Source organism: Chelmon rostratus, chromosome 4 (genome assembly GCF_017976325.1).
Source record: "Chelmon rostratus isolate fCheRos1 chromosome 4, fCheRos1.pri, whole genome shotgun sequence".
Taxonomy (NCBI): domain Eukaryota; kingdom Metazoa; phylum Chordata; class Actinopteri; order Chaetodontiformes; family Chaetodontidae; genus Chelmon; species Chelmon rostratus.
The window spans coordinates 258,336-284,877 of NC_055661.1; the positions used below are offsets into that span (position 1 = coordinate 258,336).

Below are 26,542 nucleotides of genomic sequence, written 5' to 3' on the forward strand. Positions count from 1 at the left end.
AAAACTTTAAATTGTATTTTTAATAAATCAAGAAAGTTGCTTTTGTTGTCACACGACTTCCTAGATAAAGATTACAGTTGTGGTCCATAATTGTGATTGACCTCTGCCATCTGGTCTACAGCCACTAGACCTAGACCACTAAGTATGTTATATTATATTCAAAGTTTTTGACCAAATGTTCAAACCAAATTAGTTTTGTTTTGGGAAATGTATCTTTGCATTTCAGGTATTAGCTATGCATGCATACTTTTGAAATAGCAACAGGAGTGGTACACAGACCGTGCTGGTAAGGCCATAATCAGACCAAAACTTTATTTCAAACTGTCAGCATACATAGTATCAAAAGCAACATCAGACAACAGAAAAGACAACAATGGAACTAATCTAACATAGAACACATAAATTAAGTAGAAGTAAAGACATACATGTATGACAATAAGATCACTTAAAAACTTTAAAGATACTACATACATTCATCGTTTTGATTGCTTGTTTGTAAATTCACATTTGTGAAAGTAGAATTTGGCAAGCTGTATAATTAAATTAACAAGGAAAAATGCATTCTATTATTCTATATCTCACTATAATATTTGCAACTAAATCAATTATTTTTATAGTAAAAAAACAAAAATCTGAGAAAATGTTGTCAACTCTTTCCAAGGCTCACTGTAAAATTACAAGACCAAAATAAGTATTTGCTTAAGTAATTAGAAAATTTCATAATGTAATTCAGAGAAAAAGATATTTACATCTATGTCAGTCTTTAATTTTTGTAAGAAATGTTTCACTGGGTATAATCTATGGATCAGTTTTCATTTGACAGAAGAAACTCTTGGAAAAGATGATCCTTTCTTTTACTCAATGTTACTAACAAAATGAATCCAATATACTGTTGCTGCAGGAACAGACATCATGTTGTTCTGAAACATCCCTCATCCCTTTGTTTGTTTTCTACAAGCAAAACGAACTTTACCTAATAGAGGCTGAATTAGGTGAGGTACTGACAAGAGCAGAGAGTGGTTATAGAGAGTTATTCCTCTACATGCCAGATGGGATAACTCAAAAACTATAGAAAACTATTGGAAAGTTATTGTAGAAAAAGCCATTGTTTATTAAACAAGTGCATCACTTGTACAACACCATTGTTAAGCCATTTATCATAAAATGATGACTTGTTCTTATATATAATATTACAAGGTGTTACAGATATGGCATCTCTGCGGAGAGAAAATGTGCTTGTACATCAGCGCCTACGCCAACTCTAATCAGACTTCAGTGTGCGGCGTTGCCCCTGGTGACGCGTCTCTAGCCATTTTAGTCCCACCCATGCTACTCATTCTCGGTCTGTGATTGGCTGTTAGGAGTTAGCCTTTGTCTTTGACTGGCTAAGCTAATTGTCTGTTAGTTAGCTGGGTATATTAAGCTGATTGCATTATCGGATCAGACCTAACGCACAGTCCAACAGTATAGGGTTAAGTACACAGAGTTTATGCTATTTCCAGTCAACCAGTGTCGGTAGCTAACTAGTTAAGATAAGACCAGCAGCAGCTTTGTTACCAACGGATAACGTTAAGGAAGGAAAACAGAAGATATCTGAAATGTCTTCAGACGAAGACAGGGCCAAGGAGATTTTGAAGGGCTTCAAACTGTATCCTTTATGCTGTGGAGGCGGGTGTGTGGTGTACGAAGGTTAAACACATGGTAACAGGCTAGCTGCCTGTCCTGTTTATTACTTACAACGTCATCCAACATTAGCAAGATGGTAGTAACGTCGTGACTGCAGTTGAGTCTCATGGTACAGTAAGGTTAGCAGCTGTGGCTAACCTGTCCGTTTCATTTGATACCGTCTGCTACATAGCTGATGTTTGTCTTTATTTGATGTGACAAATGTTGCTTTATTTACAAACTTAGCTTGGCCTGTCAGCGAAAATGAGTGGCCTTGCCCTGTGGCTAACTTGCTTGGCTAACAGCTCAGTGCGATTGGTGCGGCAGCTGTAACGTTAAATACCCTGTAACGTTAGCTATAGCAACGGTATCATGCGATGGAGGTAGCGTTAATGCTAAAATTGACGCAGGTTGTTGCAAGTTCATTTTTTAAAAACTTTTACTTACAAGTATTACGCTCTTAGATGAAAGTTAAAAGCAGAAATGTTTCAAGCGTGAAGCATCTACCGTTTGGCTTGTTGGTTTGACGTTATGACGCCACTTAGCTACATATTGGGAGATATCAAATCCAGGTGCGTCCCTTTATTGTATGGAAATCACACTACTATTTAAAGATCATGACAGTGTACTCTGAATGTGTCATCCTGTCATTTATGCTTTATAATACTACTGACAATTTGCCATTCAGTCAAACTTGCCATGTTGTGTTTGTATGGTATGCGTCCTGGACCACTGGGTCAGCAGGACGCCCTGGCACTTGCTACTATGTTGTTAGTTCACTGCTCTTAAGGCCAGTACGGATGCAGCAGTCTTTTTTCCACAACACTTGACGTGTCAGGTTGTGTGTTTGACTTACAATTAGGGTAAGTAATCAACAAAATTCAGTTTCTCTGTTTCATTTGTCCAAAAGGAAGCACATTAAGAAATGAGATGTCATATTTTTGCAAGTTGATAAATTTACATTTCAAACCGTTACCAGTGTGTTCATGGTCAGACAAGCTGATATGACAAAACATGTACTCTCCTGATGTTAAGTGCTGTGCATACACTGGCTGCCAGCTCAATAGCAGCTACTCAACTCTGACTTGCCAGCTGCTTGTACACATACCCTTTTAATAAATTTAGATTTATAGGTGGTGGGGAAAAAAAAAAAAAAACTTGAGTAGCCATCTCAGATTAGGTAGGCAAGGGGGATCGGAAGACTAATGGTGTTGAGCCATTCTGACTGCTGATTTTTTTAAAAATAATTTCACAACCTATTGTTTTTCACTACTTCAATGTTCACAACCTATGTGTTTTGGAGAAAATGACAACAGAAAATTGCTTTGCACTTAAATACATTAGCCATCTACTTGACTACTATGTCACCTTATCATTCTTGCTTGTCAGTGTATTTGTTAAGAAGAAGGTAATTAAGCTTGGTTGTCCTCTGCGTTGACAGCCAAATGCCTCAGTTTTCTAGACATTGGAATGCTCATATTCTCATTAATGCCAGGATAAAGACTTAATGTTTTTTTTTGTCTTTGACTTTTTGACCATGTCAGATCTAATGATTACAGTGACATAAACTCTTGCTGTCTCTTAGTCAGATGACTGACACAAAATGTTGAACAAGTCCACTAAAACTACGTTACCAATAAATCTAACTGTGTTTTTGCACAGAAGTAACCAAAGCCATGTTGCTAAGCTAAAGGCCAGTCCATGTAATTGTCCTGCACGTATGACCCCAACTAATCACAGCACGTCCTATTTCACAATCATGCATGAGTTTCAGATGTCGTTGGGGAGGCAAAAAAAAAAATGGGTCTGGATGTTCTATAACAGTGAACGCAAATGCAAGTGGTGGCAGCTCAACAAACTTTTCGTCTCTTTTGTTGTCCCACCTGACATCAGCAACCACAGCATCCCTCCTCCTCCCCACGATGGTTACCTGACTGAGCTCTGGAGAGAGCACCTGACTGGTAAACGATCAGGACCATGTCCTGGGAGATGTCACACTAGGCGAGTCAAGACAAAAAACTACACGGGTATAGACGCGGTTATCATTCAAGATTGGCCACAAGGCTGGTAATTGGTCAGCCATCTCAAAATCGGGCTAGATCCGTGTAGTCTGATCTGGGCTCTGTTTACCAAAAGCATCTTAAGGTTAAGTTTATTATAGTCCCACTGTAAGGTGATGGTAGGTATCATCTTAGCCTTAAAACACAGGGCACTAGTGGATGTTCTTGACAGTGGCCCCTATACTCTTGTTGTCAGTCGACATCTTGCAGTTTAATGATGCAGAATAACTTGATGTTCTTGGTAGAGAAAACCAGTTGTGTTGTTGTTGTAGCCAGGCACTGCAAACAGTACAATTCTACAACCACCTCCAGTACATGCCATTAGGTCTGACATTATTGTGATGGGGCATGTGGTTTACTGTGGTGATATACCAGTACAATACAGTACAATGCAATGGCTGTTGGTTCACAAAATAAAATTAATAACATAGGGCCAGAATTTCTTACTTAGGCATCAGTATATTATGTCTGGTAATGAGAGACTGGGCCTTGCCTCTCTGCACCACAATACAAAGGCGTGCAATCAGGTAAACAGCAGAATTCAACGACAAGCTTTCTGAAATGAATCCTACTGTATGGTTGTAACAACAAACACTTTCATTGTTCAGTATTGTATATTGTCAGAGTTCTCAGCACAAAGTGAACCAATGGAGATCAAAGGTTCCACACCTTGGACAGTGGTTGTGGCATACTGAATCCCAAATGATACTTTTCACATCTGCATGGCAGCATGGGTCTACGAGGATCTGCATGACCTATATTTTGTCATCTGTCCATTGCCAAAATTAATGAACGTGCAAACCATATGTGCCGACAAACGTATGTGAACACATCTTTGTATGCAGACCCCAGCTATAGTATAAACAGAACCACATGGGCACCTGACTGTGTCCACATCAATTTTAGAGTATATCCAGCCCATTAAACCAATCCACCTTAGCTGAACAGAAAAGCATAAGAATGATATAGGCTGTAGGCAAATCTATTGATAGTCTTAAAGAGTATTTTAAATTTTACACCAGTTAAGTTTCCCACTCCCTGCAGCCTTGTTGTGATCCACAAGCCTCATAGTGGTTTGAGTTTCCATCCATTTAAATGTTTGCCACATTTTCACGTCCCTCACTGCTACTGTAAGTCCCATGTTTGCCAGGATTCATCCACTGGGGAATATTGTTTTTTTAATTTTATCTATATTTTTTACAAATGCAAACTGTAGCTTCAAATCTAGGATGTGATAGTGTGTCTGCGTATTGGTGGACCCAACATGGCAGATTGATGCTTTCCATATTACTGCCTGGAGTGTGTCTTTATGTGACCGTGTAAGACTGAATTAGGACCAGTAATACCTTCTAGAATAAGCAGCAGCACGCTGCAGCATGCTATACTTACTGCAATGGAGGACTTGTGCTTTCCAGTCAGGAACAACATGACCATACAATTTTAGTTTAGATAAAACTAAACTTTTAATTTACTTATTTAGCTATGCATGAACATTACGTATCTCAGTCTATACAAAACATGAAGTTGTGAGTATTTGCTTCTTGGTAAGGTCAGGCCTCTTGCTGTAGTGTGGTAATGCCTAAATCCATGATTTAGTGGAGCAAGGATTTACTACCTTCTGTCCATACTGTACAGCCTTATTGAAGCCAACATAGAGGCCAAAAAGCACAGATTTGTTTTTCTTTGCTACACTGTGAAGATTGCTGCCAAATATTGCTACCATCTGTTATCCAGAATACTGATGAAGAATATGAATAAGAATATAAAATTAGCCCTTTGTGTGTGATTCCATAATACAGCAAAAAAGATCAGATGTGGTCTAATGTGTAATGTTGTGAAGCTTTGGTCAATGTTTCTTAAGAACAGAGCATAGAGATCATCTTCTAAGATGCTCGCACAAGCAGTAGCAGGTATTTAAACGTATGTCTGTCTGAATTTATTGTTATTATGACATAGCTGAAGAAATATTATGGCCATAAGGAATAGAATCTGCACACTGTTCTTTCACTCCCACAACAAAAATCACTTACCATGATGACCACTTACTATTATTGTTTTCGTTCATTCAAAATGACAATAGAGAGAAGGAATCCGAATGCAGTAGTCAAAACACAGGTTGCTTATCTGACTTTGCTATATCTACTGAGTCAGGCTGAGTTATTGGCAGCTGATGAATCTGATGAATTCACTTAGTTACCTAGATAACTCTGTTGTGTATAATCTGAAATTTATCAGACCTGCAACATGGACTGAAATGATGATACATTTTACTCAATAGTTCTGCAGGGAACTCTAAAACATCTTATTGAAACAACATCCAATTTATCCAATTAGTACCAGTCAAAAGTTTGGACACACCTTCTCACTCAATGGTTTTTCTTTATTTTTATTACTTTCTACATTGTCGATTCATACTGAAGATATAAAAACTATGAAGGAACACATGGAATTATGTAGTAAACAAAAAAGGGTTAAACAAACCAGAATATGTTTTATATTTTAGATTTTTTGAAGTAGCCATCTTTTGGTTTGATGACAGCATAGCACACTCCGCTTGGCATTCTCTCAGTATGAATCTACAATGTAGAAAGTAATAAAAATAAAGAAAAACCATTGAGTGAGAAGGTGTGTCCAAACTTTTGACTGGTACTGAATGTACACAGAATATTTCATTAACAATGCATTTGAAAAAAAAAATGCTTACAAATGTGTTGCATTGTTCGTATGGTGATGAGTTATTAGCTACAAAGGCAAAATATACATTTTCAATTGTTTCACTATTTAATTGATGCTAAAATAAAAGATTCTGTATTGAGTCTTACTTAGGATACCTATGATATGATGTGATGTTAATGCAGAAAAAATGTTATTCACCTGCTTAATTAACCAGTTGTCAAACAAATAATGAACGTCATTTATTTATCAATCATTTATCAGGTGAAAAACATATAACTTTAAAATGAATGCTTGTCCAAAACAGACAACATTGTGGTAATGTGGTATGAATAGTATGAATTGAAAATGTATGTATATCTGTTAAATAGGATTGTGCTTGGGCTGTCATTGCCTTGTGTAAAGGTTATGGTTGGGAAGCTATCTGTTCTTTGAGGCATTAATTCATCTTTAAAAATAAATGCAGACTAAACTGTGACAGCAGCTTTTCACTGGGGGCTCATTAACTTGTGTGTGTGTGTTCTGACAGATTTATGGAGGCACCCTGGTGGTTTACACATACACAACCGGCAGCTAGCCCCGAGGAGGCAGTGGTACGATGTTGTTGGAGCTTAAATCAATTGCTGTACAAGATTTTCTTTAGTTTGTAAGAAAGTTATTTGAGAAAGAATTAATGAAAAGGGCACACATTATCAGTTGTGAACATTTAATGTGGCTGATGTTTTTTCCTTCCTAAAGCCGAACAACCCACTTCTTTTGTCGGTGTCACTGCAATAATGCATGCACTGCTACAATGATACATGTGTTCTTTCTCTCTCTTATTAAATTTTTATTTATTTATTTATTTTACAGTGACATGTTTAGAGGTTTAGGTGGCATGTAACCTGTTGAAAGAGCCTCAACGAGAAAGACATTTAGTGTGGCCTGGATTATTCTAGAAGGTGTGGAGGATGATCAGTTAGATGTAGGAGATAGGATTTAGTTAGACTTGAGAGGATTAGAGAAACCATTCAACTCTGCACACCTACTAGAAAGCCAGAGGAAGAGCTCTGCTGTTGGGATCTGACCTGTAAGGGTGTCTGAAGGCCATTAGAGCACTAATAGACAATAATGACACATTTCTTTAAATGTGATTTTTAAATAATTAACGTTTGCATTTTTTGTTTGAAGCTCTTAAAGCAGCACTGACTCACTTATGACTGCAACTTATTAAAGTATCCATATATCATAAATCTCTAGTATAAGCAGAATTTGATGTTTGAGTAAATAAATGTGAAAACAATTGGGAGTGTGATTTTTAAACCATAGTACCAAATGAACAATGAAACTGCAAGAAAATTGAATATTATCAATAAGTATTATAATAGTATTTTTAGGCTTTTGTTGATTGACATTCTGTCTCTTGAATCTGTTTCAGTTTGAATCCTAAATTTAGATTTTTGTAATTGAGAAAAATATAAAATATTTAAAGTGCATAAGTGATGTTCAATCGTCCTTCCATTAATTTCCCCTTTTATAATAATAGCAAACCTAATATGTATAGTGTGAACTTTAGTCCATATCAGTTTACCCTGGCTGCTTCACTAACATTCAGTAGTTTTTGGTGATTACTTTATTATACCTGTCCCGCACTGGTGGCTTTCATACAAGCATTGTAAGAAATGTTATTAAAGAAATGCAAGATAATGATAAAAAAAAGCTACACAAATATCTTACTTGTTTGAGATAAAAATGAAAACCTACAAATAAGACATTCTCAGAGATATTTATTGAGGTTACTGCATATTTCTTGCAGAAAGTAAGGCAAATAGATCAAAATGAAATATGGTAATCTTATGCCTAATTATTGGCATATTATTATTAACCTACATAGCATGGTGAAAATACTGATTATGTTATGGTGGCTCTTGCACAAACCTTTCTCCAACATATGATCGTTGCAGTATCGTCTCCTGAATCTATTTTTAAAATTTCCTCAACAAAATCCAGACCAGCTCAGCACTCAGTAGTATGAGCTTAGGAAGAGTCCCTGAATACACAGGACTGAAAGCAGATGTGCAAAAGATGTTATTTCAGTTTACTGTGTTAACAGTCTGTATGCATCTTTATTCTCCCTACTCATGTAACAGTATGCAAACATGGTCAAGTCAGAGTCCTGAAGCTTGAGAAGTGTGTGTTTTGAGGCGATTGATGGTGGTTGTAAGGTGGGATGAAGGGCTTCACAGATGGTAGGACTGAATGTGTGTGACACTAAGTAGTATCTGAGTGTGACAGGATGCTAAGTGGACAGTCTTCTAGAACAAGGACTGTGATATCCAAAGATAACATTTTCCTTTCTCAGTTTAGTTGGGATCAGTGTGCACTGCTGTCATTCTAACACTAGCAGTCACCAAAGTCAACCATTTTCTCAATGCTTAAATGCATGTATGTTGTTCCTGGGGGTTCAACCTACAAACAGTTCCTCTGCTGAGTTGTACTGATTTAAATGAGACAACACATAGTAAAAAAAACAAAACAATGTTTGAATGTCAGAATGGCCCAAAACCTCAACACAGACAACATAGCATATTTTGTTAGGAGAAACTATAATGACAACTATAGTAAAGTACAAGAATGAAAAAAGAAAATGAATCAATTTGGCATCACACAGGATACAGTCATTAACATGACTGCTTTCCACTCCTGTAACAGCCATCTGTTCTTGGCACGAAGTACATTACACACCTTTGGACCAAATCAGTTAAAGTGGTCAATTTGAGTTATTATCTTCTCTCTTTTGTGCCTGAACAGAGTTGTTCCTTAAATTCTGTATATTTTGCACAAACAATTCCTTTCCTGGTCTCCACAGTTAGAAAGATATGCATATATTGAGAGATTCGTAGTAGTAATTTTTTGCATGCTGATGCATTGGTGCCCCCACAGATTTTTAGTAAATATGGCCCGATGTCTGTTGTTGAAATGACTGGGAAGACGCAGCATGAGAAGCTGTAACTAACAGTAGATTCACAGACTCGGTCCTCACAGGCTCTGTGATTGGCAGTTGTATTGTTGTTATAGTGAGTGTGGAGGTCAGGAGCAGCTGACCAACTGACAGACTGAAGGGACAGCTCGCAGCCAGCATCAACTACACAAAGGCTTCTTCATTTTCCTCTGTCTAACTTACACACAATTGTCTTTAGATTACCTACAAGCTAGTATTTTTTTTTTCATTCTTCCTCAGCTAAATCTTGACTAATATGGATTTCCAAAGCATGATATTATTTGCTGGAATTTTAGGCCAATGTTGCACTTCCAGTTATCCAAGCCAAATGCTAGTCTCTGGTTAGCCTTTTAGCTAATAACAGACTTTTGGGTGTTCTTTGTAAAATAGTCGTTGACATTCAAATTAAACAGAATCTTATCACAGATCTTTTCTGGTAAAATAAGGCTGTGCAATGAAAATTGTGTTTGAATTAAGCAGGTAATGTATGGTTACACTAAGTGTTGTTCTGCATGCTTATGTCCTTTTAGTTGTTTTTTTGTCTTTCTAAACATCTTTCTAAACTCTGTCTCATAGACAACTGTCAGTGAGGTGTCTAAAATTGCATTGATGGATTTGATCACAAATCACTACTTAAATTCAACAGTGCAGCAGTGTTTAAAAAATATGATTGTTTAAAGAACTTGTGATTAGTCATCAGGTACTTTCAGCAAGGACTCCAGTTAAAGAAATCTGTAAAATGTTGTACTGGATATATGCTAGAAGCTAATGAGTGCCACTGTTATAGCTGGTAGTCTTTGCAAATAGCCAGACAAGTAGTAGTGACTGAATTTATGTTTTAACCCAGCTCCCTGCTACCTCTAGCTATTGTGGAGTTGGTTGGAATTGGTGGAGATGGAAGTAGTGGGTGACCTTTGGTATAGGGAAATAGCTGGAAGAAAAGGTTGCACTTGTTTTCCTCAGTCATTTATATGTATATTTAACTATATTTGACATAGAAATTATGGAAAATGTGAGATTCGGAATTCTTTTTCAATACATATCCTATTGTTTTGTTTGATGGTCGATATCTGACTAGAATAATTTTAGAGGAGAAATAAAAGTAACTGTCCAGATGGGATATGATGAAATCTGTTCATTTAATGTCAACCCTTAAAATGTCAGGTGATGGATGTTGCAGGTTGATGGCACACATGTGGTAGCACACAGATGTTGTGCTAGGATTGTTATGACTGTGTCAAAGGCAGATCATTTTGCCAAATCCCCTCTAATGTTATTGTTCTATGGATATATCAGTTCAATTCGATTTGTATAGTCTTTAGTTTTGTTGTTGTCACTTAACCTTTTCCTGGCAGAAACTGGATGAACCTTCGAGATGCAGAGACGGGCAAAGTGCTGTGGCAGGGAACTGAGGATCTCTCTGTACCAGGAGTAGAACATGAAGGTACACAGAGCTTAAAATTAGATCCACATGCAATATATGTAACGTGGCAGAACAAGTAAAAAAAAATTGCAAATATTATTTTCACTATTTTGGCAGTTATTTCCAACAGTTCAGAACATTTGTTCATCCGCTACATCGCTAAGATCTGTGGATGTGGGGACTCTCTGGGATCTGGTAGCAGGTTTGGTTATTAGCAGATATTGAGGATTGTTTTTGCCAATAACTGCATTGACACTAATTGAATCATTAATTCTCGTGGGGCACCACCCTGAGATCGGGGGCCAATGTTTAAAATATAATTTTACATTTGTCAGAAAAACAGTGAAGAGTTGAATCCGCAAAGCAAAGCAAAGCCTACCAGCGCAGAATACACAATCATTGTAATGTGCTAAGCACAAAGTAAGAAGCAGCAAGCTTGTTGCTTGTCCAGCATCAGCAGGATTCGGCAGTCTCTTAATTTTACAAATATACAATAATGTCACTTATAGTCACACTATTATTAAGCTGTCTGCTCAGACAATAGCAGATCTTACTTAAGGTTGCTTCGTGGCTGATTAATATGTGTTTTTGGCTGGTGAGTCCGGTGGCATTTCTTGCTGCCTACAGGGACCAGCCAGGCTTCTTCAAGCTTGGCTGGTCCCTGTAGGCAGCAGAGGTAACATTGACTTAATTGAAGTAACGTAAATCTAAAACATCCTTCTGCTGGCAAAGTAAGATGACTGATTGTACAAACAGCTGATCATTTTGAGGGTTCAAACATGTTTGGTGATACACCTCCTTTAGCACTCCAACTTGGAGTGGGATGCATTGATTTTTCAATCATTGATGAGGTCCTGGCCATGTTTTGGGGATTCCCCTGTCTTCAGGATTTGAATTCAAACTGAATCATAAACTCAACTGTGGTTTGCAAGGCCCGACAGGTTTTTGGTCCTATTTCTTTGTTCTTTGTCCCAAGTTCTTCATCTGGCTTTAGTGTTTACATGTGGGCCTTTGTTCAGGCCCTTTGTTGTTTCACATGCAAGGCTGTCTTTGTTGATCCACGAGGTGAGGTTCTAACACCAGTTTACTCCAATTATTTAGAACTGAAAATAAACATTTTATCACCAAATCATTATAAAGCTCTTACAAATCATACAAACCTTTTTGAATTGAACTTGAATTGAACAGGTATTTTCACCATTCTTACATAAGTTATTCACAAGGATTCAAAGGTTTATTTGTCATACAGAAATAGAAGTTGTCGTGAAATGCAATGTGGCATGCTCCTAAGGGTGTGCACAATAAAAATAAGAAAAAAGAGACATAAAAGATAAAAATTAAAATTAAATGTAAAATAGACAGTTGTCACAATTTGAAGAAAAATAACTATAAAAATATACAACAACATTTTGTACGCACTCAAGTGCAAATAGGCTGGGCAATACAAAGGAAAATAAGGGAAATTTTCCGGTGCCCCACCCTGGGCCTTCTCACCACCCTTACTGTCCATATACCCCTGGTTGACAGGGAGGGTAGATGAGAATGGTTGCAGAGAAAAGAGTGGAAGATTGAAAATGAGCAGGCTGGCAGACGAAGGAGATCTGGAGCACAGGGAAACACACCGTTAGCACACGAGAGTAATCACAAAGAACAGTAACACTAGAATTGTTACTGCTGTGAGTGATGGAGTAATCTCGTGAAGACTGGAGGGACAGCTGGTGTTGAAATATTGCTTACAGCTGATGAGATGATTACTTGCAGGTGTGACATATGGAGAAGACACAGGAGACAAGAGGGCAGGGGAAAATATATGGGTAGTAGCATGGGCTAAGACATTAACAAAAAAATCATGATGTACAGCACAATACAGTGGTCCCCCTATAAGAAGTGAATTAATGGAACCTCAGACAAAAATGTGGGTATTCTGTAATGGCTAAAATACTGCAACATGAGTTTTTAGGATATAACGTTGATCTGGTGTCTTTTTTAATAATGCACATAATGCTAATTTTGGTAATGGAATGTCTCAAAAAAGCATCTTGGTTTAATCCTTAAGCCTACAAAGCTTGAAAGGGAAAAATGTCACCGAGAACAAAGTAGTTTGCTTTTGAAAACTCAAAAAAACTGGTTGCAATTAATCACATTTTGCAACTGAACAAGTTGCAAGTCTTGAATACATAACTCTGGTGTCAAACCTCTTTTGCACACTTTGAAAACTATCAGCATGATTAATTACAGTTTCTTACTGTCTTTCCAGCTCGCGTCCCGAAGAAGATTCTGAAGTGTAAAGCAGTGTCTAGAGAACTGAACTTCTCCTCCTCAGAAAAACTGGAGAAGTTCAGGCTGGAGCAGAAAGTTTTCTTCAAAGGACAGTGTCTAGAAGGTAACCAAAGCATTGAACTGCTAACAAGGGCAAGAAGCTAGGTCAAATCAGTTAAACAAATTCTGGAGTAGGGCTGCAACTAATTACTAACTAACTAACTAACTAACTAATTTAAAGCCTGACAGACAAATATTAAAAGGTTTATCACCCTGTATAATCGGTGATGTTAGGAAGAACCTCTTCAGGATGAGTGGATGAAGCAGACTAAGTTGTGTTTCTACGGAGCAGTTTGTTGAGATGTGGCTTGTTCTGTTTTTACGTCTTCGCCACCAAATTCCTCTAACTGTGTTGTAAGATACAGCAGTGGCTTTATAATACCTTCAGATCTTCATCCCTCTGCCCAACCTTACCATTAATGTTTAGGACACCTGCTTCCTGAGCCAGACAACTCAGGTAACTGTGATCTTTTGTAAGTTGTTGTCAGTGTTGTCACGTCCCTGTTACTGTATGATTTGAGCATTGTCCCTAGTGTCCTGCTGTACAGAGATGAGGTTACAGACAGCCCCAGGGGACAACACACACAACACAACATGTTTACAGTATGTTGCTAGTTTCCACCAGAGAGGGAAATGTCTCTGAAATAGTATTTGGGCCATTATTGCACACAAACAACTGAATATCCTAGTAATGATATTGTATGTTTTTCAGGCAGCACTGAGCTCTTTGTCTGTGTCTCTCTGTCCAGAATGGTTCTTTGAGTTTGGTTTTGTTATCCCCAACTCCACCAACACATGGCAGTCTCTGATAGAAGCAGCTCCAGAATCCCAGATGATGCCAGCCAATGTTTTAACGTGAGTCTTCAGATTATTTTAATTTTTTAATTTTATGTTTCTGTACTGCTGACATATTTTTTTATTTATGTAATTTTTTAAATAAATGTTTCTGTACTGCTGACATATGCAGTCTTATTTCTCATCTCTGCTATTTAATCCCATACAGCTGCGATTCACTTTTAATCAAACCTTGAGCTACATCTAACCAACATACAGTGGTACAAAAACAAGTACATGTGACAATGTCCATGTTTGTTACAGGTTATCTATAACCTATGTACATGTTTGAAATAACTTGTTTAATGTTAAGTTAAATGTCCAGAGTGTTGGATTTACAGGCATGTGGTGGTCAGGTTGCAGATTTCAACCAACTGACCAGCCCTTGCCTCATTCTCCCATATGGTGACTGCAAAAATGCAAAAGGCACTCTCTAAAGGCAGTGTTTAGTCTTGGCTACTGTTGAAACATAGTGGTGCAACATGGTGGACTCTGTGGAAGAGGACCGCTCCTTCTGTAGATAAAAAGAACTAATGCTAAGGTAACGAAATGTTGTAATACATTTATTTAATGCACCAATTTCATCATTATGATTTATGATATGTAGATATATGTGATATGATTTTTTTGGAAATATGTACAATCTTCCAAATAATCATGTCATTCTTAAGGGATAACAAGCGGATAATGCTGGTTTTCATAGTCTTATCCATCATTTATATTAGCAATACATTGTATTCAGTTTAATCGGTGAGATCTGGGAACACAGTGATCATCATAATGAAGGACTGGTCAAGAAAGAGAAGCAGTCAGATGATCAGACAGGTTCAAAACAAACCAACAGGATAAACAAACTTTTTTGGAAGACAAAACAAAAGTGAACAGTGAAATTATGACCCAAGCTGTCTGCGGTAAACATCACAGTTTACAGACCCAATTCCTCAAATTCAAATTTGAGATGTACATGATGTAGTTGTCTGCATCCATTTTTTTAACCTTGAAATAACTTCTTTGATTCCAGCCTGTTGAATTATCTGACTGGTTTCTTGATCTGTCAGATTTAATTTAAGTGCTATAACTATTTTCTCAGATCTCTTAAGGCTCTTGTTCTACTCAATGACTACAGAGTTATAATCAATATCACCTGAGTGAAAACTGCAGAATTACAGGCCAAGTTGTAATCAACTGAAAATTTCCTTCAACTCGAATTTAGTAGAAGACACAGTATAAACAAATGGATTCATGGTAATTGTTAACTGTTTTTTTTTTTGAGAGTGATGGTGGAATTGACAGTGACATTTGTTACCCCAGTCAATGCTGACATGTGTCTTTGTATTCCAGTGGTAACGTTATCATAGAGACCAAGTTCTACGATGATGACCTCCATGTCAGTACCTCCAGAGTACGACTTTTCTACGTCTGACCTCTGACCTTTTGATCTACCCTCCAATATGCTGACGTCCTGCCAAGGTCTATAAATTACCAAGGTTAGCTACAATTTGCGGCAGTAAAATACTCATTGCTGACTTGGGATCAGCACATCTGGGTGAACCCCAGCTGTGGTCCCACAATCGGTGAAGTGAGCTTTGTGTTTGGTTGTTCTCTTGTTTTGTATTGACCTGAAAACCTCTTCTAGACTTTGGGAGGAGAGGGAAGAAGAGGAGAGAGCACTCTGTTGTGTCTTCTGTTCTAAGATCAACTCTGTCTGCGTTTTCCCCTTCAGACTGTTCCACTGTAAATACATTATCACTGATCTCAAGTCAGACAGGGAACCACAATAATGACATGATTCATGCTTTTTTTAAATTCTGCCCTCTCTCATGCCAAGGTTGCATTTACTCAGGAACAGAACACCAGACTTTGAACATGCTTGATCTGATCTTCTTTCTGTCTGAACATGAAAACACTGCTTTCCATATGTTGTCTGTTTAAAACTAGCTGCATGTCAGTGTCAAGGGAAGATGCAGCTCATTGTCTCTCCTGAGCTATCTTCAGAAGGTCTTCATCATAAAACACTAGATAAAATTTCCTTTAGCTGTGTCGCATTCCAGAGGCCATCTCCTGTGATATTTGATGTCAGATTTTATCATCATGGGTAAATAAGGCTGTCCCTTTCCAAAGGCCCTGTGAAATGCAGCCTCCTTCTGTAATACATTTGAAGAACACAACAGGGGTGTTGTTTGTGGTCCTTACTATCCCCAAATCATTTGCACTGGTTAGTTTTTGTCTATTTGTAAAGTCAGAAAACTGTTCTATTGTCAGAGAAATGGAAGTTATATGAATATATTTGAACATATTTACTTTGTTAGCCAATAACTCAACACTGAAATTTCCACTTTTGAGTTGAGGAGGACTGCCTGAACGCAGGCACTATTAATGGTGGTCTCTATGAGGCAAAGTATTGGAACTGCTGATGTAGCTTTAGTCCTCTGATGGACACACCTTTGCAGGCAGCCTCTGAAGTGGGACACGGGAAAGAGACAAGGTTTAGTCAGTAGAAACTGATAATTATGAACTACTGTAGACCATTAGTTGTCAGTGTAGTGTGATGAAAGACAAAGCGCCTGTTTTTATTCCAGTCCAACACAAGAGACGCTGATTTAACTGGATCGCCTCTGTATATTGTCTGTATTGTTTTGGAATGAAAACCTGCACGCACACTTTCAGCAGCAAACAGGAGGGTGTTTTGTTACATTCATTAATATGATTGTACTTGAGGTATACTTAGATTCAAAATGTTCAACTTTCAACTAAATCATCAAAGCTGCTTAAGTTCTTAAATGCAGCTCTGCTCCGGACATTTTAGCTAGACTTTAACTTTGACTTCCCATCCAATCCACTGTGTTTATGTCATTGATTGTTTTTTCTTAGATGTTAACCGAGCTGTGTAAAATAGACTTGTGTTTTAATATGACAGGAGTTGTGGATTAAAGTCATCCAATATTGTAATAACACGATGGTGTGTGTGGTCTTTATTGTGTCTCTTTCAAGTAAGGTTGCACATGCACCTGTGTGAGTTGATCATGTTTGACCCCTCAGAACGCGGTAACATTTAATTATAATTTTTAACAATGCTCTGTCACACAACATGAGTTCAGATAATCAAGCCTGAAAAGCCATCTTCAGGAATGGAATTGGCACTGTGGTTGCACTGTCAAAATCTGCTGAGGTACAGCTGAATCTTGAAGGCTTTTTTGCAGTGATGGTGTTAATTGATGCAAGTAGGTAACCACCCCTGTGGTTTGCCCTAGAGTGATTATTCAGTAGATTGTAGGGCCTATTCAAATGAGTTTTTGTGTGTTTTATCTAAGATGTTTGTGTAGCTGTGTGCACATGATGTGGCCATTTACACGTGTATCATGGTTGCATGGTGTAAATCCTCATTTTTAGTCTGTGATGACATCTGTGAGTCTGGCGCCTGTCACCTTCCAGTCTGATCAGTGACTGGTTAGTCACTCTGTTTAGACATTTATTGGAAAAACATAATCAGTGTGGTAATACAATATTGAAGTGCCTGTAGCTTACTTTGTTAATTCAATTTCCTGTTGCCCTATTCTGCACAACATTTCAGAGATATTGAAACTTTTTACACCACTACATTTAACTGGCAACTGTAGTCAGTAGCAATTTTGCAGATTTTATATCCAAAACAGACAATAACCTTAAAGGATAACTTTCAACGTGTGCAGCAAAATGTTGGAGATCTTCTACCAGTCTGTGGTTGCCAGCGCCATCTTCTTTGCTGTTGTATGTTGGGGCAGCAGCATCAGAGCCAGCGACACCATCAGACTTGATAAGATCATCAAGAAGGCTGGCTCTGTACTCGGACTCAGACTTGAGTCTTTTGAGACTGTGGTGGAGAGGAGGACGCTGAATAAACTGTTATCCATCATGGACAATGATCAGAACCCTCTCCATCACACAGTGGACAGACAGCGGAGCACCTTCTCCCACAGGCTGCTACAGCTCCGCTGTCGAAAGGACAGATACAGGAAATCTTTCCTACACCATGCCGTCATACTCTACAATAACAGCTAAAAAAAAAAAACTGTTTTGTACAATACTTTTTATTACTACTGTTTGCTATTTTTGCTATTTTATTATTATGTATATAATTTTTTACTGGTCGCTATTTGATATTTTATTCTGTATAGTTTGTTCTTTATAGTCCTATTTCACAAATCTTCACTTTTTTCACTGTGTGTAATGCTGCTGCTGCACTGCAATTCCCAGCTTGGGATAAATAAAGTATATCTACCCATCCATCCATCCATCTATCTAATGATTGGAAACATTGGTGTTGATGTGACTATCCGAAACCACACAGTGCTTAATTGACTCCATGTCAACCAGCCCCAAAATGCAGCTCATGTCTGTGCAACAGTAATAGTACAGTTCAGTTATACAAAATAATATATGCCTGTGAATATTCTCATTCATCCAATAATAATATAATAATATTAATATAATATAATAATCTGAAAGGGCCCAATCTGCATGAGTACCTTTTTTGACATTTTTTGTCACTACAGCCATTTTTTGTAAGTTGCAAAGTCTATTTTTCAACAGGTCAAATCCCAAACTGATTACATTACACCTCTTCACCCTTATTTTGACTTTGAAGTGAACCTTAGCTGTGGCTTCTTTTCAGTTAACACATATCGCAATCCACATTTCCCTTGAATTCTTTTTTTACCTCTTGTTTTTTTCTTCAAGTAACAAAATCACAATCATTACCACATCTTCATAACATTGATTGAAGCTTGAAGGCATGGACACAAAGTGTTCACCTACAATCTGCCGTCACATGCCTCGCTCCACAAGGAGGGCCTTGATCTCCAGGCAAAGAAAATGAACACCTCTTTTCACTTCACACAGTGATTGGCCAATTGAACGGAGATGATAAGTATGCAGTATTTTTTTCATTCTTTACACAATTACTTCATTATTTGTATGTACAAACAAGTGCCACACTTTAGGAAAGATTGAAAGTGTCAGCTGTTATTCCCATATTTAAACAATTATAGCATCTCGCCCCTCTCTATGGTGGCCAACTTTTCACACCACCTTCGAGCATGACCATTCAGACCACCTATTAGTATTTTTCCCTTCAGTGGTTGTCTGATTTAAATAATCAATTTAAAATGTTGCTTGTGGGCTGGATAAACCAAAATGACACAATGAAATATATAAAGGGCCTGAGATGATTTACAGGCGTTGTTCCCCTGAGCCACTCCAGCTTCCTGCTGTAGCTGTCCTTGCCCCTCCTTATCTCATTTTTTCAGCTCCCTCTGCACCCTCCTCAGCTCAATTTTGTTCCCAGATCTAAAAACCCTCTTTTTCTCATTCAATAGGACTTTTAGTTCTGGGGACACACAGGATTTGTTTTTTGGAAACACTGCACCTTCTTGGTAGGGACAGTGTTTTCCACACAGAAGTTAATGTAGTCTGTGATGTAGGTCGTTAAACTGTTGATGTCCTCCCTGTGTGGACTGCACAACAGTGTAAGTGGTTTGAAAGTGGTCCCTCAGTGCCATACTGGACTCCTCTGACCATCTCCTCACATACCTTACGGTAGGTGATTGTTTATTCACCACAGGTATGTAGACAGGGAGGAGATGGACCAGGCTGTGATCAGAGCAGCCCAGCAGGGGGAGAGAGGGAGAACTGTAAGCATCCTTTGTGTTTGCATTAACCAAGTCCAATCTCAATTGTCTCTGGTGTGGAATTTAACATACTGGGTTAAAGTGGGAAGGGTTGAAGACAAGGAAGTATGATTGAAGTCACTGGCGATGAGGAGGAGGACCTGGGGGTGCGATGTCTGCAGCTGTGAAACCAATGTGTGTAGGAGCTCACGTGCTGCTACAGCATCAACATGCTGGTGTTGTTCCTATAACGTTATAATTAATGTTGTGCCAGGACCATCATTGCAACTGACCAAAAAGCAACCAAGTCTACATAGGGAGCATGTCATACTGGATGAATGAGTCAAGCACAGGACTTTGAGCCCACAGACTGGGGTTTGAGTCCTGTGTGAAACTTAATACCGTTTAAGTTGAATTTTTAGGCTTAGTTCACTTCACTTATTTTTCTGTAGTTTCTGTATTGTACTTGAATATTGTCCACTTTGGAACAGGTTAAAGTCTTTGGAAATGAAATGTCAAAGATAAAATAAGATAAATTAAAACTTTATTGATCCCCTGCTGGGGAAATTAGGGTGTTACAGGCAGTGAGCAGTAGAAATAGCAATGGCAACAGAAATACAAAAAAAATAAAATACAAAATAAATAGTTGAGGGCAGTAGTTCTGTCTCTAATAGTTAGAATTTTTTCAGTAAAGAAACTCATGAAGTCGTTACTACTGAGGCTTAAGGGAATACGTGGTTCAATGGAATTATGACTCTCTGTCAGCCTGGCTACGGTGCTGAAGAGAAACTTGGGATTGTTTTTATTTTCTTCTATTAGTGAAGAGTAATAGGCTGCTTTGGCAGTTCGGAGGGCTTTCCTGTATGTTTTAAGACTGTCTTGCCAGGCCAGACGAAATACTTCTACACTGATGGAACGTCATTTCCTTTCAAGTTGTCGTGACGTTTGCTTCAATTTGCGGGTTTGGGGGGTATGCTGAGGAGCTAACCTCTTCTGTTTTGTTATCTTCTTTTTTAAGGGGGTGTCACAACCGAACTAGGACTTGAACCCAAAACCCTCAAGAGACAAAGTGCAAATGTAGTGAGGTATAGCACCTGAGACTGTCAGACTCCACTCCCCAGTAGCCACTCCCTTAATTACAGCCGGCCTATATAAGGGATGGTGAGCATATGCTCCTTCTTGACTGCTGGTTCCTGTGTGTGGTGGCTGCTGTTTGCTGCACTGGTAGGTACAGGAGCCTTTTTCAGTTTAGTTGTCACGTTTTATTTCTTCCCTGCACTTTTATTTAAAACCCCCTTTTTTCCTCATAGTAAGGTTGAAGGTAGCAGTGGTGTCTGAGCCCTCTCCCTGCTGTAGTGGTCTGGTAATATAGGTGGTAAGTAGGGTTGTGCTTTTAAAACTTTCAAAAGCAGTGTTGTGAACCATTATTAATGTCACACCGCGGTGAGGTCTGGCTCGTCATGGGGTTTTTTGTCTTGTCATTTCCTGTTTTATTTTGAAGGTCTAACTCTCCTCTCGTTTCAGAGCACTTGCTCTTCCTCATGTGTCCCGTGTGTCTGCCCTGATTACCTGTTGTCTCCACCTGTTCCTGATTACCCTCCTGTTAAATAGTCTGCGTCTCCCTTGTCTTGTGCCAGTGTGTCTTTGTCCGTCGGCAATTCACCTGAGCCTGTCTTCTCCCTTGTCCTTGCCACAGCCACAGCCACAGTTATTGTCCGTAAGCTCTTGTTTCCTCTTCGTGAGTGTTTTTGTTTGTAGTTTTGATAATCTAGTTTTTGTTTAATTTTCTCTATCTAGATCTCAGCCGTATTGTTTTCCTCATTATTGAGTGATTTTATGTTGTATTGGTTTTGTTTCTAGTTCCTCCATTATTTAGGAGTGTATTTTGAGTTTATTGTTTAGGTTATGATAGGCTGAGTTTTTTAGGTGTTTTATTACATATCTGCTTTTTAGATCGTATTTGTTAAGGCCTTTTTTAGACAATATTGTAATAAAGAAATGTTTATAATCCCTTTCAGCGTTTGTTTTATTTTTATTTTGACTAGTTATTTTTTTTCCTTTTCCTTTGCAGCTCCAGCCCTGCCTGTTTATATACAGCCGTCCTCAAAATTATTCATACCCTTGCTACTTGTGATTTTTTAATTTAGTGATGAAATGAATGCAATTTTTCAAGTTTGTGTACCAGTTCTAAGTGACCAACAATTGAAAGAAACAAAATTCAAAAAAATCTTCATTTCAGAGGTATTTTATTGATGGATTCCCAAAAAATGCCATGTTCAAATTTATTCATACCCTCGTCCTTTGTCTTTCTTTAATAGTCAATCGCATAGCCTTTGTTCTTTATGACTGCTTCTAGACGATTCTTGTACGTGTCCACAAGCTTCCTGCATGTCTCCTGTGGGATGTTGGCCCACTCTTCCTTGGCGAAAGCCTCAAGCTGGGTCAGATTGGTCGGTTTCCTAGCCATCACTCTGGTCTTCAAGTGATGCCACAAGTTTTCAGTGGGGTTCAGGTCAGGACTATGACTTGGCCATCCTAGGACGTTGACATCATTGTCTTTGAACCATTTCTTCACTACCTTGGCAGTGTGTTTAGGATCATTGTCTTGCTGGAGCATCCAGTTGTGGCCAAGCTGGAGTTTCTCAGCAGATTCCTTCACATTTTCATCAAGGATTCTGATGTAATCCTCCTTTTTCATGGTTCCTTGGACCTTGACGAGATTCCCTGTGCCACTGGTGGAGAAACATCCCCATAGCATTATGTTCCCACCACCATACTTGACAGTGGGCACAGTGTTCTTCGGTCTGTAGGCTTCTCCTTTCTCCAGACATACTGAGTATCCATATGGCCAAATAACTCAAACTTTGTCTCATCAGACCACAGGATGGTTGACCAAAAGCTGGGATCTTGCTTCAGATGTCTAGAAAAGGCGAGCTTCCAGATGTTTCTTCCTGAGCAACGGCGTCTTCCGAGGTGTACGTCCATGGAGACCTCCTCTGTGCAAAACTCGCTTGATGGTGGGCCGTGACACCTGTGTCCCTGCCTGGTCAAGCATTTCAATTAGGGCCTTGGTTGTGGTCTGTGGGTTGTTGTTGACCTCTTGGCAGATTTTCCTGGCAAGTCTAGAGGACACCTTACACTTTTTGCCACGCCCACTGAGGTTTTTAACAGTGTTGAACCTCTTGTGCTTGTTGATGATGCTCTGGGCGGTTGACACAGGGACATCATACTGCTTGGAAATGGCCTTATAACCCTTTCCTTCACTGTAGGCACATACAAGACGGTGACATTGGTCCTCGCTGAGCTTCTTCTTGACCATGACTACCAGAAATTGAGAATGACCAGAGCACTTTTCCCCTATTTATACTCTTCTGGAAGGATGGTTTTTTTTGTTAAATCAGTGTTTAACATTTGGTCAACAATGTTAAAGGGTTTTATTATCCATTGTGTGATTAAAGTAACTACTGGACAAAGATTACCACATTAGGTACATTTTTGTTGAAATATTGTCAGGGGTATGAATAATTTTGAACATGGCATTTTTTGTGAATCCATCAATAAAATACCCCTGAAATGAATATTTTCTTAAATTTTATATTGTCATTCGTTCAATTGTTCACATAACTGATACAAACTTTTAAAAAATGTAATATTTCGTCACTAAATTAAAAAATCACAAGAATTAGCAAGGGTATGAATAATTTTGAGGACAACAGTAGATTTTCAATAAATGATTCATTCATTTAAAACAATACGTCTCTGTCCTGTTTCAGAATGAATCCGTGTACTTTACTAATCTTCCAACCATTGATATTATTGAGGTATTTTCTGGGTTGCAATTCCCCAGGTGGCGTTGTCGGTTCTCCCCCTCATACTACTTGGTGACCTTTCTCCCCTCACTCCGCCGCACAAACAAAACAATCTTTAATGACAAAGTATCAAATCAAAGTCACTCTTTACAGAGGAAAATACAAACTACACTAATAACCAAGGATCGCTCTCAAAGAGGAAAAACTAACCAAAATCACTCTTACGAGGAACTATGACAAACAAGACAAAGCAGCAAAGAAATACAAAACCTTATTACACGACGTGGCATGGACTGGCGTAGGTTCAGACCGTACGAGACAAGACAAACTGGCACAGGACAAAGGGAAACACAGACTATATATACACGAGAGAACAGGAGGAAACAATCACAGGCGGGAAGGACACCAGAAGGTCAAGGGCCTGAAATGAGAGGAGAGTTAGGTTTCACAATAAAACAGGAAGCCACAAGACAACATGGACACAGGACAAAAACTAAACATAACCTAACACAATTTCTTGGACATGACAGGGGGCAATTGAGTCAAGGGTCATACATAATGAACCTGTAGCACTATCAATCATATGATCAATTTGAGAAGGACTAATCTTATCACAGCAGTCCACTGTTGTACTGAGACATGACATCGAATTAAATGCTGATGAGATCACATCCTTAAATTTAGCTATAGCACTATCTGATAGGCATCTGGTGTAGGAATTTTTGCCTAATGGCGGGTAGTCTGGCAATAGACATTCAAATCAAATGATGATCTGACAAAAGAGGATTCTGTGATGAAATTATTAATTGTTCAATTTCAATGCCATATGACAGAACAAGGTCGAGAGTGTGGTTAAAACAGTGAGTAGGTCCATGAACACTCTGATGGAAGCCAATTGAGTCTAATAATGAGATAAATGCAGTACTAAGGCTATCACTATCAACGTCCACATGAACATTAAAGTCACCTACAATAATTATTTTGTCTGTTTTAAGGACTAACCCTGATAGAAACTCTGAGAATTCAGATATAAATTCTGAATAAGGACCAGGAGGGCGGTACACTATGACAAATAAAACTGGCTGTGATGTTTTCCAGGTTTGGTTTGAAAGATTAAGAACAAGGCTTTCAAATGAGTTATAACTGAGTTTAGATCTAGGGCTCATTACTAAGCTTGAGTCAAAAATGGCTGCAACTCCACCTCCTCTGCCGCTGCCTCGAGGAACATGAGTATTAGTATGACTCGGAGGAGAAACTTCATTTAGGCTAAAATACTCATCATGAGACAGCCAGGTTTCAGTCAGACAAAATAAATCAATATTATGATCTGATAATAACTCATTTACTAATACAGCTTTAGAGGACAGAGATCTGATATTAAGGAGTCCACATTTAATTCTCCTGTCTTGTTGTACTGTTGCGGTGGTGGTGTTAATTTTTATTAAGTTTTTACATATAACTCCTCTCCTGTTTATTTTAGTTTGTGCGTGGTCGGGGGCAGACACAGTCTCTATGAACTTTTGGGTGGGTAACCGCTCTAATGGAAGAGCAGAAAAGTGTATAGGACTGCAGTTCTGCCTCCTGGACTCTGGATTGTCACGGGTATGGTCGACTAATAAATTCAGCCAGATTTCTAGAGATGAGAGCTGCTCCGTCCAAGGTGGGATGGATGCCGTCTCTCCTAATCAGACCAGGTCTTCTCTAGAAAGTCTGCCAATTATCAGTGAAACCCAGACACCACCTCGACAGCCAGCGATTGAATGACGACATGCGACTAAACATGTCATAAATGGTCAGATTTGGCAGGGGTCCAGAGAAAACTATGAAGTCCGACATTGTTTTTGCATATGCACACACCGACTCCACATTACTTTTAGTGACCTCCAATTGGTGTAATTGGGTGTTGTTACCACCAACATGAATAACAATCTTACTGCATTTGCGGTTTTAAATTTGATTCAACGTCGCCTACTCTGGCCCCCGGGATACATTTGACTATGGTCGCCGGTGTTGCTAACTTCACGTTTCTCAAAATAGAGCTGCCAATAACCAAAGATGGTTTCAGAGCACTGAAAATCTGTTAAAAACATAAGGTGGTTGGTGATGAACCGTGGGCTTCAGCTGTGAACTATGCTTCTGCTAACGTCTATTACTATTAGCTATACTACCATTATTATTAGATAAATAGTGCTGTATTATGTTCATATACTATCTGATATATATATATCGTAGGTGGGGAGAGACGGCAGAATGGAATGCGTCTTCCACCAATTAGGGCTTATATGGATGATATGACACTGCTAACTTCAACAGTGCCATGTACAAGGAGGTTGTTAGATAAAGTCAATCAGAATCTCAAGTGGGCTAGTATGAAGATTAAGCCTAGTAAGTCAAGGAGTATTTCAATATACAGAGGGAAAGTAAGTGATAGGAAGTTTGCTATAGATGGTGAGGAAATCCCAACAATTAGAGAGAAATCAGTTAAGAGTCTAGGACGGTGGTACAATGTGGACCTGAATGATGTTGAACAGGTTGTGCAATTTAGAAAGGATGTTGCAGAAGGGCTGGAGAGAATAGATAAATCAGGGCTCCCAGGAAAACTGAGGTTGTGGTGCTTGCAGTTTGGCTTGTATCCTAGGTTAATGTGGCCAATGTCAGTATATGAAGTCCCATTATCTGTAGCAGAGAGAATGGAAAGGCTAGTTAGCTCTTATATTGGAAAATGGTTGGGTGCTCCCAGGTGCTTAAGCAATGTAGCTTTGTATGGGAAAGGAATGCTTCAGCTGCCAGTATCCAGTCTAACAGAGGAGTTTAAATGCACTAAGGTTAGGACAGAACTTTTATTATCTGGGAGTAAGGACATGTTAGTTAGTGGTTCCGAATCCTTCTGGGGGGAGGAAATGGAACCCAAGGGCAGCAGTGCAGGAGGCAGAGGCAGCTCTTAGGCATGCAGAAATAGTAGGAAATGTTCAATTTGGCCGGGGAGGCTTGGGGCTTGGCCCAGGCAAACCAGTGTGGAATAAAGCAGGTCTAAAGGAGAAAAGAAAGCTTGTAGTGGAGCAGGTGCGTAGGCAGGAGGAGTTGTTAAGGGGGGCAAAAGCAGTTGGTCAAGCCAAACAGGGACAATGGTTGAA

General features: G+C 38.8%; 1 protein-coding gene across 1 annotated transcript; it reads left to right on the top strand.

Moving 5' to 3' along the window:
• Positions 1-1,424: 1,424 nt before the first annotated feature.
• On the top strand, positions 1,425-16,897 carry pde6d (phosphodiesterase 6D, cGMP-specific, rod, delta). Its single transcript, XM_041936155.1, has 5 exons — positions 1,425-1,648; positions 10,734-10,822; positions 13,059-13,184; positions 13,870-13,975; positions 15,296-16,897. Exons 1-5 carry the CDS (start codon positions 1,599-1,601, stop codon positions 15,375-15,377), a joined length of 453 nt encoding a protein of 150 aa, XP_041792089.1. The 5' UTR covers positions 1,425-1,598; the 3' UTR covers positions 15,378-16,897.
• Positions 16,898-26,542: the final 9,645 nt, after the last annotated feature.

Coding starts and splice junctions, on each gene's coding strand:
- pde6d (XM_041936155.1), top strand. CDS start 1,599: ATGTCTTCAGACGAAGACAGGGCCAAGGAGATTTTGAAGGGCTTCAAA. Junction 10,823..13,058: donor ACCAGGAGTAGAACATGAAG/GTACACAGAGCT, acceptor CTGTCTTTCCAG/CTCGCGTCCCGAAGAAGATT. Junction 13,976..15,295: donor ATGCCAGCCAATGTTTTAAC/GTGAGTCTTCAG, acceptor TTTGTATTCCAG/TGGTAACGTTATCATAGAGA.